The sequence below is a fragment of the Narcine bancroftii genome, chromosome 1, assembly GCF_036971445.1.
Source record: "Narcine bancroftii isolate sNarBan1 chromosome 1, sNarBan1.hap1, whole genome shotgun sequence".
Taxonomy (NCBI): domain Eukaryota; kingdom Metazoa; phylum Chordata; class Chondrichthyes; order Torpediniformes; family Narcinidae; genus Narcine; species Narcine bancroftii.
In genome coordinates this window covers 15,239,145-15,253,480 of record NC_091469.1, presented here as the reverse complement: position 1 = coordinate 15,253,480, position 14,336 = coordinate 15,239,145, and the positions used below count along the sequence as shown (strand labels likewise).

At 41.2% G+C, this 14,336-nt stretch overlaps 1 protein-coding gene across 13 annotated transcripts in view; it reads left to right on the top strand.

Moving 5' to 3' along the window:
- Window positions 1-14,336, top strand: part of LOC138755303 (receptor-type tyrosine-protein phosphatase delta) — a 1,191,445-nt gene that overhangs the window by 272,061 nt on the left and 905,048 nt on the right. For all 13 annotated transcript variants that reach the window (XM_069921133.1, XM_069921109.1, XM_069921060.1 and 10 more), the window contains exon 3: window positions 3,119-3,264. In XM_069921133.1, coding sequence (XP_069777234.1) covers window positions 3,119-3,264 — 146 coding nt within the window. The remainder of the gene's footprint in view (window positions 1-3,118; window positions 3,265-14,336) is intronic.

Sequence of the window (14,336 nt, the reverse complement as noted above, 5' to 3'; positions counted from 1 at the left end):
AGAAGAATATCAGAAAGATGGAGCAGAATAAGGTCAGTCAGCCCTTCAAGCCTGCCTCATCATTCAATCAGATCACAACTGATCTGCCCCAAGCCTCACCTTCTATGCCCATGCTCCATAGCCTTAAATTCAAAAATCTGTTTTCTTTCTCTTAAAATACTCCTAAAGATGCAGTCTGAGGGAGGGAACTTGCAAGATTTACCAACTTTCTCCAGAAAGATGTTCCTGCTCAATTTAGTTTTAAATAACCACATTATAACTATATCCCCCAGTTTGCTGTTCTCAAGATACTCCATGTTTCAACAGGACTGCCCCTCATTTGGCTGACTCTATTCAACCATTTGTTGTATTTAAGTTACAGAGTCATGTGTTGCTGCAGAGCTGAGACTTTTCAGGGCTGATCCAGCGTGGAGTGCTGGTCAGAAAAATCTAGGACTTGAATGAACTCCTTTTCTGGTCATTCAAGTGAATGGATAAAGAGAAACTAGGCACTCTTGACTGGGGTTGCCCATATCCTGACTTACCCTACAGGGGGCAGATGTTCATAGGCAAAACCCTGAAATCATTGCTGAATCTGACTTCAGTTGAGAAAATTGCCAATTTGATCTACTGGTGTTTAGTGGAGGTTGTTTGGTGGTCATTCACCCACTGGGTTATTTTGAAATCTCATTGCAGATCACAATGTGAACTTACTTGATTAATTCAAGGTTGAGTTAGTTGATATGATGGAGATACTGTGTATTGGGTTACAATGACAAAATATATATCATTAGAAAGAAGTACATCTTTCCAATTTTCCTTTCTCTTGTGGTGGAATGTAAAATGAATGCATCCCACAAATGACCCCATGGGCATTATGCAAAAGATGTTTTCCTCATCATGGTTGCTTCATTGGACCTTGTTTGAATTAATTAAATGTGTCCACTGTTTAGCCTTGTTCTGTATCTAATTTGATGTGCAGATGTCCAGTGCCCTCCATAATGTTTGGGACAAAGAGACGTTTTTTCTTTATTTGCCCCTGTGCTCCACAGTTTTAAATTTGTAAACAAACAATTCACATGTAATTAAAGAGAACATTCCAGATTTTATTCAAGGTTATTTGGAAATTTTTTGGTTTGACTTCTTATACATAGTCTCCTCATTTCAGGGCACCATAATGTTTGGGATCTATGGCTTCACAGGTGTTTGTGAATACTCAGGTATGCTTAATTACTTCATTGGTGCAGGAATGGGCTTGATTCTTAGCTTTTGATCCCCTTTGGTGTCTGTAGTTGCTATTTTTCCACTTAAGGACCAGAATTGTGCCAATGAAAGTCAACAAAGCCCATTATAAGCCTGAAAAACAAGAAACAAAAATGTAAGAGTCATGGCACAAACTTTAGGATTACCAAGCTCAACAGTTTAGAACATCATTAAGAAGGAAGAGCACACTGGTGAGATCAGTCATCATAAAGAGACTGATATCCCAAGGAAAACCTCCACTGCTGATATCAGAATTCTCACCATAATGAAGTGAAACCCCCAAACGCATGTCTGACAGAACAGAAACATTCTTCAGGAGGTGGGTGTTGATGGCAGAAGACTTCATGAACAGAAATACAGAGGTGGTACGCTTTGGATCTTGGGCAACTCCTTTACGTCTTCATACACTACCACTCTGATACAAATTAATCTTGGTCTCATCTGTCCACAAGACCATTTCTGGCATTCTGTAGGCTCTTTTAAGTACGAATGGCAAACTGTCATCTGACCATCCTTTCCGTGGCAAACTAGTGGTTTGCATCTTGCAGCGTGTCCTCCGTATTTCTTTTCATGAAGTCATCTGCACAGTAGTCATTGACATATCCACGCTTGCCTCCTGACAAGTGTTTATGTTCTGTCAGACATGCGTTTGGGGATTTATCTTCATTATGATGAGAAATTCTTCTGTTATCAGCAGTTGAGGTCTTCCTTGCAATACCAGTCCCTTTGTGATTGCCAATAAGCTCTTTCTTCTTAATGATGTTCAAAACTGTTGATTTTGGTAATTCTCAGATTTGGCCAATGTCTCTTACTGTTTTATTCTTGTTTTCCAGCCTCATAATGACTTCTTTGTCTTTCATATGTACATCTCTACCCCTCACATTGGAAAAAACGGCAACCTCAGACGCCGAAGTTGATCAAAAGCTTAGAAGCAAGGCCAGCTCTCTTGTACCTGCCCCAACAATGCAATTAAACATACCTGAGTAATCACAAACACCTGTGAAGCCAAATATCTCAAATATTATGGTGCCCTGAAATGAAGGGACAATATATAATAAGTGCTGTAATTTCTACATGATCAAACCAAAATGTTTCTAAATAACCTTGAATCAAATCAGGAATGTCCTCTTTAATCACATGTGAATTGTTTGATAACAAATTTAAAACTGTGGAGCACAGGGGCAAATAAAGGAAAAAATGTGTATTTGTCCCACACATAATGGAGGCCCCTGTACATTTGGCTTACATACAAGAAAGTATCAACTTTGGCAATCAATTTCTTGTTTCTGAGAATGAAAAGTTTGCATATTTATTCCTAATTATCCTTCAAGCCACTTAAAATTAAAATGCTTGAAATTCATGCACAGCACTTTTGTTTTCAATAGATTTAATACAATTTATCTTCCATAATTTAGCATATTGGTTCACCTCTTCAGGACTAAACTCTGCCTGGAAATTTGAAAATAATTCATCCCCACAGAGCTTATAATAGCAGAAGATCCCTGGTATAAATATCCAAAGTCCAAATGTCATGAAGCAAGAGATGCCACAAATTGTAATTAATAAATCCAATGAATACATACAATAAATAATACATTGGAATAACATTTTAAAAACTCCATTGGGTACACAAAATCACTACTCATCTCATATCTGAATGTATTCATCGACTGAATTCCTTTGAGTCTCAAGGAATTCACACTGGAAATTTCTCCTGCAAATACATTTGCTTTCATGGGCGTGAACTCTAAAGGAGGCAGCTGAGAAAAGTTCCCACAAATTTACTTAACTCCTTTTAATGAAATGTAGCATTGCTTAGCAACAGAGTCACGAGTGATCAAAGAATCTGATTTCTTGTTTTCCTTTCTTTTTATAGCACCACCAAAGTTTACAAGAACTCCCATTGACCAGACGGGAGTCTCAGGAGGGGTTGCGTCATTTATCTGCCAGACTTCAGGAGATCCGAGACCTAAAATTGTATGGTCAAAGAAAGGAAAGAAAGTCAGCTCTCAGAGATTTGAGGTATAGTACCATTGGTTTGCTACCAGGAAAATACTCTGTTAAATCTCTCCTTCAAAACCTCTTAATTTGCTCTTCCATTTAGAGTCCGGTTTTAAGGATGTTAAAGTTTTGTCGGCTGATGTGTCTAGAACTGCAATTTGAACTTATGGCAATGGAACAGTTCTTTAAATAATATGTTATTTGAATAATTGCAATTGGTGCCCATTTGAGAAATCTTGTGGCAATAGAAGTGGAGATTTCTCTTGCTCACTGATGTTACACATTCATTATTACTTCCTTGCTATTCCAACAACTTTTCGAAGTATAGGAACATAGGAAGTAGGAACAGGAGTAGGCCAAAAATGGCTCATCGAGCCTGCTCCACCATTCAATAAGATCATGGCTGATCTAATTTATGACCTAACTCCACCTACCTGCCTTCTCCCCATATCCCCTAATTCCTCTATCATGTAAAAATTTATCTAACCGAATTTTAAATATGTTTAATGAGGCAGCCTCAACCACTTCCCTGGTTAGAGAATTCCAAACATTCACTACTCTCTGGGAAAAACTATTTTTCCTCATCTCTGTCCTAAATCAACTCCCCCGAATCTTGAGATTGTGTCCTTTCGTTTTAGTTTCCCCGGCCAGCTCAAAAAACCTTCCGACATCTATCCTATCCATACCCTTCATAATCCTATCTGTTTCTATAACATCTCCTCTCATTCTTCTGAACTCGAGCAAATACAATCTTAGACGATTTAATCTTTCATCATAAGTCAACCCCTTCATCCCATGGATCAACCTAGTAAACCTCCTCTGGACCATCTCCAAAGCCAGTATATCCTTCCTCAAATATGGAGACCAGAACTGGACACAGTACTCCAGGTGCAGTCTCACCAGTACCTTATACAGTTGCAACATTACCTCCCTACTCCTGAATTCAATTCCTCTAGCAATGAAGGCCAACATTCCATTTGCCTTCTTAATAAATTTGCCTTCTTAATAACCTGCTGCACCTGCAACCTAACTTTTTGCGATTCATGCACAAGCACTCCCAAGTCCCTCTGCACAAGAGCATGCTGTAGTTTTTCACCCTTTAAGTAATATTCAGCTCTTTCATTTTTCTTGCCAAAGTGGAGAACCTCACACTTACTAACATTGCACTCCATCTGCCAGACCTTTGCCCACACATCCAACTTAACTATATCCCTCTGCAGACTCTCCACATCCTCATTACAATTTGCTCTTCCACTCAATTTGGTGACATCCGCAAACTTTGCTACACCACATTTTGTCCCCTCGTCCAAGTCATCAATGTAAATGATGAACAGTTGTGGGCCTAACACTGACCCCTGCGGCACCCCACTTACCACTCTCCGCCAACCTGAAAAACTCCCATTTATCCCTGACTCTCTGCCTCCTGTCAGACAACCAATTTTCAATCTAGGCCAATATACTTTCCTGGACTCCACTTTCCTGTAACTTACTGATAAGTCTCTTGTGCGGCACCTTATCAAATGCTTTCTGGAAATCCAAATATACAACATCAACCTGTTCCCCTCTATCCACCACACCCATTATATCCTCAAAGAATCCTAACAAGTTTGTCAAACAAGATCTTCCCTCTCTAAAACCATGCTGCTTCTGCCTGATTGAACCCTTACGTTCCAAAAGTTTCACTATTTCATCTTTAATGACGGCTTCAAGCATTTTTCCAACTACAGACGTCAAGCTAATTGGCCAATAATTTCCAGTCTTTTGCCTACATCCCTTCTTAAAAAGAGGCGTGACATTTGTTGTCTTCCAGTCTGCTGGGACCTGCCCAGAATCAAAGGAATTTTGGTATATGACCACCAATGAATGCATCAACTATAACTTCTGCCATTTCCTTCAGAACCCTTGGATGCATATCATCAGGGCCAAGTGATTTGTCTGGCATTAGTCCCATTAGTTTCTCCATCACTACTTCCTTTGTAACAACTATTTTATCAATGCCCTCCCCAACATTTGCATCCTTAACTCCACACTTGGGCATGCTGGACGTGTCTTCCACCGTGAAGACTGACACAAAATATTTGTTCAATGCCTCGGCCATTTCCTCATTTTTTGCTACTAGTTTTCCTTTCTCATCCTCCAAGGGTCCTATGTTAACTCTGGCCACCCTCTTCTGTTTTATATATTTATAAAATTTTTTGCTTTCTGTTTTTATATTTTGTGCCAATTTACTTTCATAATCCTTTTTCCCATTTCTTATTACCCGCTTTGTAACCCCTTGTTGTCTCTTAAAGTTTTCCCAATCTTCCAGTTTCCCACTGGTCTTTGCAGCTTTGTACACCTGCACCTTCAATTTTATACTCTCCTTTATTTCCTTTGTTAACCACAGTTGATTTTTCCCTCCCTTGCTGCCCTTTTTCCTGACCGGAATACATTTTTGTTGAGCATGACAAAATATTTCTTTGAAAATCTTCCACTGTTCCTCAACTGTTTCATCAATTAGCCTGTGCTCCCAGTCCACTCTGCCCAATTCCTCCCTCATCCTATGGTAGTCACCCCTGTTTAAGCATAATGTATTAGTTTTAGATCTAACTATTTCCCTTCCATCTGAATGAGAAATTCAATCATACTATGATTGCTATTTCCCAGATGGTCTCTGACTATTACATCATTTACTCTACCTATCTCAATGCACAACACTAGATCTAGGAGAGCATTTTCTCTTGTGGGTTCCTTAACATGCTGCTATTTTCTATTTTACTTTTCCTGGCCATTACTTTATCTTCCCTACCCTTTTCCCTATCACTCTGGTTCCCATACCCCTGCCAAATTAGTTTAAACCTTGCCCCACTGCTATACCAAACATACTTGCCAAAATGTTGACACCTTTTGGATTTAGGTGCAACCCGTCCCTCTTGTAAAGATCATGCCTTCTCCAAAAGAGATCCCAATGATCCAAGAAGCCAAATCCTTGCCTTGTACTCCAGCACCTCAGCCACACGTTCATTTTCCTTATCCTTACATTCTTTTCATCACTTGCATTTGGAACAGGTAGTCATCCCAAAATCACCACCCTAGCGTTCCTGTCTTTCAGCTTTCGTCCCAGCTCACTATAATCCCTTTTCATTACCTCCTCACTTTTCTTATCAATGTCGTTTGTATCCACATGTACCAAGACATCAGGCTGCTCTCCCTCTCCTCTCAGAATATTTTGGACCTGATTTGTGATATCTCTTACCCTTGCACCAGGAAGGCAGCACACCATGCGGGTATACTTATCTGGCTCCAGAACCTCCTGTCTTTACCCCTGACAATGGAGTCCCCAATAACTACTGCATTTCTCCTTTTCCTTTTCTTTTGCACCACTCTGCCAGGCTCATTGCCATTGACCTGGTGCCTGTGGCCATCTTATGTCTGGTCATCTCCCTCAACAGAATCCAACACAACATAACTGTTGCTGAGTGGGATAGTCACTGGTGTGCTCTCCATTTTTCTCGCTTTTTTCTTCCCGCCCCTGACGGTTTCCCACTTATCTGACATGGGTTCTGGAGTATTTATCGCCCTGAAAGTTGAGTCGATTAACTCCTCATTCTCCCTTACAAGCCGCAGGTCATCAATCTGCAACTCCATATCCCTAATTCGCTCCCTTAGTGACTGCATTTGGTGCAGATGTGGCCATTTGGGAGGGTGGAGGTCACCCATTGTTCCCACATCTGACACCCAGTACAGAGCATTAACCCTATTGGCATGACTCTGAATACGAAGGCAAATAACTCAGCTTACCTTTTTTCCTTGCTTGCTTTCGCCGAAGCCTGATAAGTGAATGACTTTGTCTGAGATTTACACTTTTAATCATTCATTTTACATAATTTAATGTCCATGTAAATTTTCAACATGTTTTTATTCAATGAAAGTAATGCCTGGTTGCTGTATGCCTCTGAACTGTACTGGAGTCATAAAGTTTCATGGCATAGGAACAGGCCCTTCATCTTAACTTGTCTATGGCCACCAAGTTGCCCATCTGAGCTTGTCCCTTTTACTTGCACTTGGCTCCTATCCCTCTAGCCCTTTCCTATCCATATACTTGACCAAATGTCTTTCAAATGGAATTGTCCCAAACTTTGGATCATCGGAACCTGTCCTTGGGAAGGTATGAACTTTACAATTGGGACACGTTGGACCAGAACTCGAGGGGAGCCAATATCCTGGAGGGGGTGGGGGGGGTGGTTAGACTAGATTCACAGGGGGCTGCGAACCAAAGTGAGGAGTCATAGGAAGATGTGGTTGGTGCACAAGTCAGGACAGCTTGCCAGGAAGTTGTGTGGAAGCACAGGCAGAATGTGCAAAATTGCAGCAATTGGGATGAGTTGCAAAGCAAGGGGCACACAGAGGTTAAAAATGTAACAAATACAGGGCTAAGGGATTTGAATTTAAATGCAGCATAAGAAATAAAGTGGATGAACTTACAGTACAGCTACAGATTGACAAGTTTGATGCTGTGGCCATGACAGAGTCATCATGAAAGGATGAATATCATTGGGAGCTGAACGTCCAAGGATACACAGTGTGTCAAAGGATAGGTTGGTGAGCAGAGTAGGTGCTTGGCTCTGTTGTTAAGGAACAACATCAAATCATTAGAAAGAGGTGGCAACCCATAATGAAATGGCATGGCCAAAAAGACACTGTTGGCACTTATATACAGACTTCCAACCAGTAGCCAATTTGTGGACAAGAAATTAGAACAGCAAATAGAAAAGGCCTGTCAGAAAGACATTTAGGATTTGAACATGCAAATAGATTTGGAAAACCAGGTTGGGTCTGGATTGCAAAAGAGAGAATTTGTAGCATGGCAATGCGATGACTTTTAGGAGCATCTTATTGGTCAACCCAAGAAGGAATTGGCTGTACTGGATTGGGTGTTGTGTAGTGCACTAGCGGTCACTAGACAGCCTAGAGTAAAGGAACCATTAGGGGGCAGTAATCACAATATCAGAACAGGACATACGTGGTAAATGGGAGAGCATTGATGAATACAGAAGAGCAGAAAGATTTAGGAGTAACGGTACATCATTCCCTGAAGGTAGAAACTCACATGAATAGGGTGGTGAAGAAGGCTTTTAGTATGCTGGCCTTTATCAATCATTGCATGGAATATAGGAGTTGGGAGGTGATGTTGAGACTGTATAAGGCGTTGGTGCGGCCTAATTTGGAGTTCTGTGTGCAGTTCTGGTCGCCTAATTATAGGAAGGATATAAACAGAGTGGAGAGAGTGCAGAGAAGGTTTACCAGAATGTTACCTGGGTTTAAGCATCTAGAGTATAGGGAGAGATTGGACAGATTAGGTCTTTATTCTTTGGAGCGTAGAAGGTTGAGAGGGGATTTGATAGAAGTATTTAAGATTATGAAAGGGATAGACAGAGTGGATGTGGATAGACTATTTCCGTTAAGAGGAGGAAAGATTAAAACAAGAGGACATGAGTTAAGAATTAAGGGGCAGAGGTTTAGAGGTAACATGAGGGGGAACTTCTTTACTCAGAGAGTGGTAGACGTGTGGAATGAGCTTCCAGGAGAAATAGTGGTGGCGGAGTCAATTGTATTATTTAAGAAAAGGTTGGACAGGTATATGGATGAGAAGAAGATGGAGGGTTATGGGCATTGTGCAAGGAGGTGGGACTAGAGAGGGGTGTTTGGTTCAGTGCGGACTAGAAGGGCCTAATGGCCTGTTTCCGTGCTGTAAATTGTTATGTAATATGATTGAGTGCAATTTGAGATTTGACAAGGAGAAACTAAAATCAGATGTGTTGGTATCTCAGTAGAGTAAAAGGAATTATGGTGTCATGAAAGAGGACTGACGAAAGTAGATTGGAAGAGGGCACGAGAAGGGAAGATGGCAGAGCAGCAATAGATGAATTTCTGCAAGAAATGGGGGGAGGGTGCAAGATAAATACATGCAAAAAGAGATGAAAGAATTGAATGGAAAAATATTTCAACTGTGGCTGACCAGGGAAGTCAAAACCAACGTAAAAGCAAAAGAAAGGGAATGCAAGGAAACAAAATTTAGTGAGACATCGAGCGGATTGGGATATTTTTAAAAATGTGCAGAAGATAACTAAAATTCATAAGGAGGGAAAAGATGAAGTATGAAAACAGGCAATTGGGCAATTGAGTTCAGCAGATGGAGATAGAAGAACGGATGAAGACAGGAACAGTTGAAAACAGAGGGGCAGTTGACTGGGCAATCGAGTTCAAGTTCAAGATAAAAGGGCTAAAAAGGAGAGACTGCAGAAGGTCGTGGAGAGATGAGGAGAATGTGCAGAGAAATTACAAATTAACTAATATGTTGGAAAGTGTATGGTCATCCACGGGTCAAAAAAAATAAACAGGAAGATCATTTTCTAAATAGGGATAACACTGAAAATATTGAGATGCAAAGGGACCTGGGAGTCCACGTGCAAGATAGTCAAAAGGTCACCTTGCATGTGGAGCCAGTGATGAAGCAGGTAAATGAAATTTTGGCATTCATTTCAAGAAGAATAGAATACAAGAGCAGGGATGTGATGTTTAGACTTTATAAGGCATTGGTGAAACATCACTTGGAGTATTGTGAGCAGTTTTAGGCCCCTTATTTCAGAAAGGATGTGTTGACGTCAGAGGGAATTCAGAATTGGTTCACAAGGTTGATTCTGGGAATGAAAGGGTTATTGTATGAGGAGCATTTGATAGGTCTTGTCCGTTGGAATTAAGGGAATGAGGCAGTACTGCATTGAAAGATTTTGTATGTAGTAAGGCATAGACAGAGTAGATATAGAAAAGTTGTTTCCCATGGTGAGAGAGTGTTGGACATGAGAGAACAACATCAGGATTGAAGAGTCTTCACTTAAGGACAGAGGAATGGAGGAATTTGTGGAACGTTGCCACAGATGGTTGTGGAGGCCAGATGGTTGTGAAGGGCAGATCATTGGGTGTATTTAAGGCAGAGATTGATAGTTCTTAATTAGCCAGGGCATCAAAGGTTATGGGGAGAAGGCTGGGCAGTAGTGGGAAAATGGATCAGCTCATGTTTAAAAGGCTCGATGGGCTGAATAGCATGTTTCTGCCCCTATTTCTTATGGTCTTTACCATTTCTTCTGACAGCTTATTCCATATGCCCACCCACCCCGGGTATGGAGAAAAAATTGCCCCTCGTGTCCCTCTTAAATCCTTCTCTCCCCGAAGCATTTGCCTTTGAGTTTTAGGCTACCTGGCCCCAGAGGAAAAAATATGTGACCATTTGCCTTATCCATAGCCCTCAAGATTTGATATAAAATGGTGTAATGTCACCCCTCAGCTTCCTGCCCTCTGGGGGAGAAAAGATCCAACCTATCCAATCTCTCCTCATAACTCAAGCCCTATAGTCCTGCTGAGGACAATCTGTCCGATATTCTTGACTGATGTTTTATCTTCTTGACTAACTCAGTCATTATTCCTTGATCCCCTTTTGTTGGTTCTCTCTCAGTCCCTTTGTATTTTGTTTTGCATCCAGTGGCTAAATTGTCTCATTCTGTATCGCTGCCCTCAAGTTCTGTGCAGTTGTTTTTAGAATTCCATTGCACACTATTTCTTGTTTTAAACTAATCTTTTGGTCTGCAACTGATGATAGGTTGTGTAGTTAGGTTGGAGACCATAGTGGCCGTTCCCTTTTGCTGCATTTATTTGTTTAAGCTTGTTATCAATGTGCCTGAAAATGTTCAAGTAACTCAGGAAACTTGCCACCGCCAAAGGTTTTAACAGAAGAATACATTTCTGTTCTTTATCTATCTTTGCCATTCTCTTCACTGATTTATGTTGCAATAGATGCTGGAGAATAAATTTATTTGACCATGTCATTTTACCAAAGAGTGAAATAATTTCTAAGCAGGAGCAATAAGTGCTCCACATTTTATGGATGCTGTAATACTTGTGAGTCCAGAGAATATAAGGAGAGGACCTAATAATGACAGCTGTCACACTAAATCGCAGATTTTCCTGCTCTTCTTCTCTATTCCACAAAGGTTAATTGAATACCCATTCCTTCAAGATCATATTTATTTCCAATACGATGTAGCTGGGTTGAAGAATTCTATCCATAGAGTCAAGTATGGCTAAAGGACTCTCATAGACTGAAATGAGAATCTGTTTCACTGTGGGAATCAGAAGCATGGAGCCTGCACAGTGAGCACAGGAGATATCCCCACACCAGTCATGCATTGTTCCAGGTTTTGACCTAATGAGGGGTATAAAGAGATCTTGTGAAGTAATTCAGCAGGTTATCATTAACCTAAACAATAACAATTTGGAATACAGCCTCCCAGTTCATGGTAATATCAACAGATCCTTTCACTAAGTGCTGCCCTCATTAAAATTTTAACTTCTCAAGGAGTTATTTTCCTCTGTTTGCAGAGATTGGCTTTAGTGCCAGAATACACAATCATCTTGTGAAAACAGAAGTCATTAGCAATGACATTTTTCCATTTGTTTAACACTCGCTGCTCATTAAGTCCAGTTAACGGTATGGTAGGTGCTGCCAAGATTCGCTGACAGGTTTTTCTGCTTGTTGCAATTTATACACTCACAGCTTGGTTTAGCTGAAGCTGACCGGGAGTTGCATTCTCTCCAGACGAGAGACTGATGCTGCTGAAGAGTGTGATGACTGCCATGCCTCCGGAATTTCATTACTCCAGCAGTTCATTACTCCAGCAGTCAGGGGGCTGAGGGAGCAAGAGGTGCAGACATGGCATGCAGCAATGCAAAGGAGGAACCCAGCTGCTTATTTGTCACCAGAAGGATTTCAAAAGATACACTAATGTAGAATACAGACAATGGCCACCAATCAATGGCTGTCATTGCTGACCGGACTTGAACCCTCTCTATTGGGATGTGAAAAAATAGAAGCTGACCAGACAGATACTTGTAGTATACGTGCACAAGAAGATGGATCAGGTACCATGAAAATAATACTTATTATGAACATGACAAGTCTGGATTTCTGTTTCTTGTCTCTCCAATTTTAATCAAGAACATGTTGAGGGGAAGGAGGTCACTAGTGACTGTGAGCTGTGAAGCAAGACCATGCTTAAAATTACAGGGGGGAGTTTTCAGCTGATATCCTCGCACTCCTTAACAAAAAGCAGCTGAACCAAAAGCAGACCAGTGACATGATCGAAGGAATGTAATTCCCGAGCTCCCTCATGTAGTTTTTCAGGCATGTTCTGTTTTCACATCTCTCTTGCTTTTTGAAAGTCTGAAAAGATGGAAAGAGAAAACTTCCTGCAACTGGGCAGTTTCTTCCTTTAATTTATGTGAGTCCATGAACATTTCAGACCATTGACCGGATCTCTCATTGTTCTCAGACCATTGACCGGACCTCTCATTGTTCTCAGACCATTGACCGGACCTCTCATTGTTTTCAGAACAGATCATTCATCAGTGTAATGATGTGCCTTTACATTTAAATTTAAATTTTTTAACGTTATATTTCAAAATTAGACATACAGAACTGTAACAGGCCCTTTTGACCCACAAACCCATGCTGCACAATTATACCCAATTGACCTACAACCCCCAATATGTTTTTGAACAGTGGGAGGAAACTGGAGCCCCCAGGAAAACCTGTGCAGACACGTGGAGAATGTACAAACTATTTAGTCAGTGCGTGATTCAAAACCTGATGCCGATCGCTGGTGCTGTAAAAGTGTTGCACTAGCTGCTACACTAACCATGCCATCCTTGTATTTTCTAACACTGTTGTTTTACTTTGCATTACTTCTTTGACTTAAGTGTGGGTGAACTTGTGTGTACAGCATCCAAAACAAAGTTTAGCTCAATATGTCAAGGATAAGCAATTCAATTCAACTGTGCTTGATTATGGGGAAACAATTGCTTTGGCAAGTTATATCATATTTGGAGTCCACATGTGATTCTTTTGCACTGTTTAATTTAATGATAAGCAGGGTGGAAATTCTAACAAATTAAATTCATTCAGCTTACCTTCACTAAAATAGTAGGTATTGTTGAATGTTATCCTTGTTCACAGGAGCAGACTTGGCCTGGAGATTTGAGCTTTGCCATCATTCTGTTGTAATTCATTTTGACCCAGAGCATTACAGGGTCAGTAATGACTGTACAGAAAAACTCCTAGGACCAGGGGAGTCAAAAACAAATGGACATAGATCTAAAGTGAGAGAGGAAAAATTTTACATGGGCACGAGAAGCTACATTTTTCTCACTGAGGGTAGTGGGTATATGGAATGAACAGCAGAGGATGTGGAAGAAGAAGGTACAATAGTAATGTCTAAAATGCATTGAGGCAGGTGGCATGGACAAGAATTGTTCAGAGCAGTGGTTCTCAATCTTTTTATTTCCACTCTCATACCACTTTAAGTAATTCCTATGCCATTGGTGCTCTGTGATTAGTAAGGAATTACTTAAGGTGGTATGTGAGTGGGAAGGGAAGGTTGAGAACCACTGCTCCAGACTCAGTTGTTACTGAAATATTTTGCTTGAGAAAAATTGTCATTTGGCCTATTTCCTTTGGAGTTATGAAACCATGCACATTACGAGACAATTAGGTACAATTAAAACAGTGGTTTTCAAACTTTTTTCTTTCCACCCACTTACCATCTTTAGCAATCCCTTACTAATCATAGAGCACCAATGGCATAGCGATTACAGGTACACAATCCTTTATCCGGAAAGCTCCAAAATCCGGCAAGTGGGGAAAGAGATGGCAACACGAGTCGGGCAGGTGAGCGACCGCAGCGCGAGTTGGGCGGGCGAGGGGGAGAGACGGCAGCACGAGTCGGGCGGATGAGAGACCGAGACCAGCAGCTCAAGTCAGGCAGGCGAGGGGGAGAGACCGGCAGCGCGAGTTGGATGGGCGGGGGAGATGGCAGAGCAAGTCGGGTGGCGAGGGTGGGGGGAGACTGTCAGAGCAAGTTGGGCGGGCGAGGTGAGGGAGATGGCAGCAGTACTGGAAGGGGTGGCGGTGGATATGGCAGCACAATTCGGGTGGTCTTAAATCTGGCTTTCCGAAATCCTGAACACACTGTTCCCCAAGGATCCTGGATAAAGGATTGTGT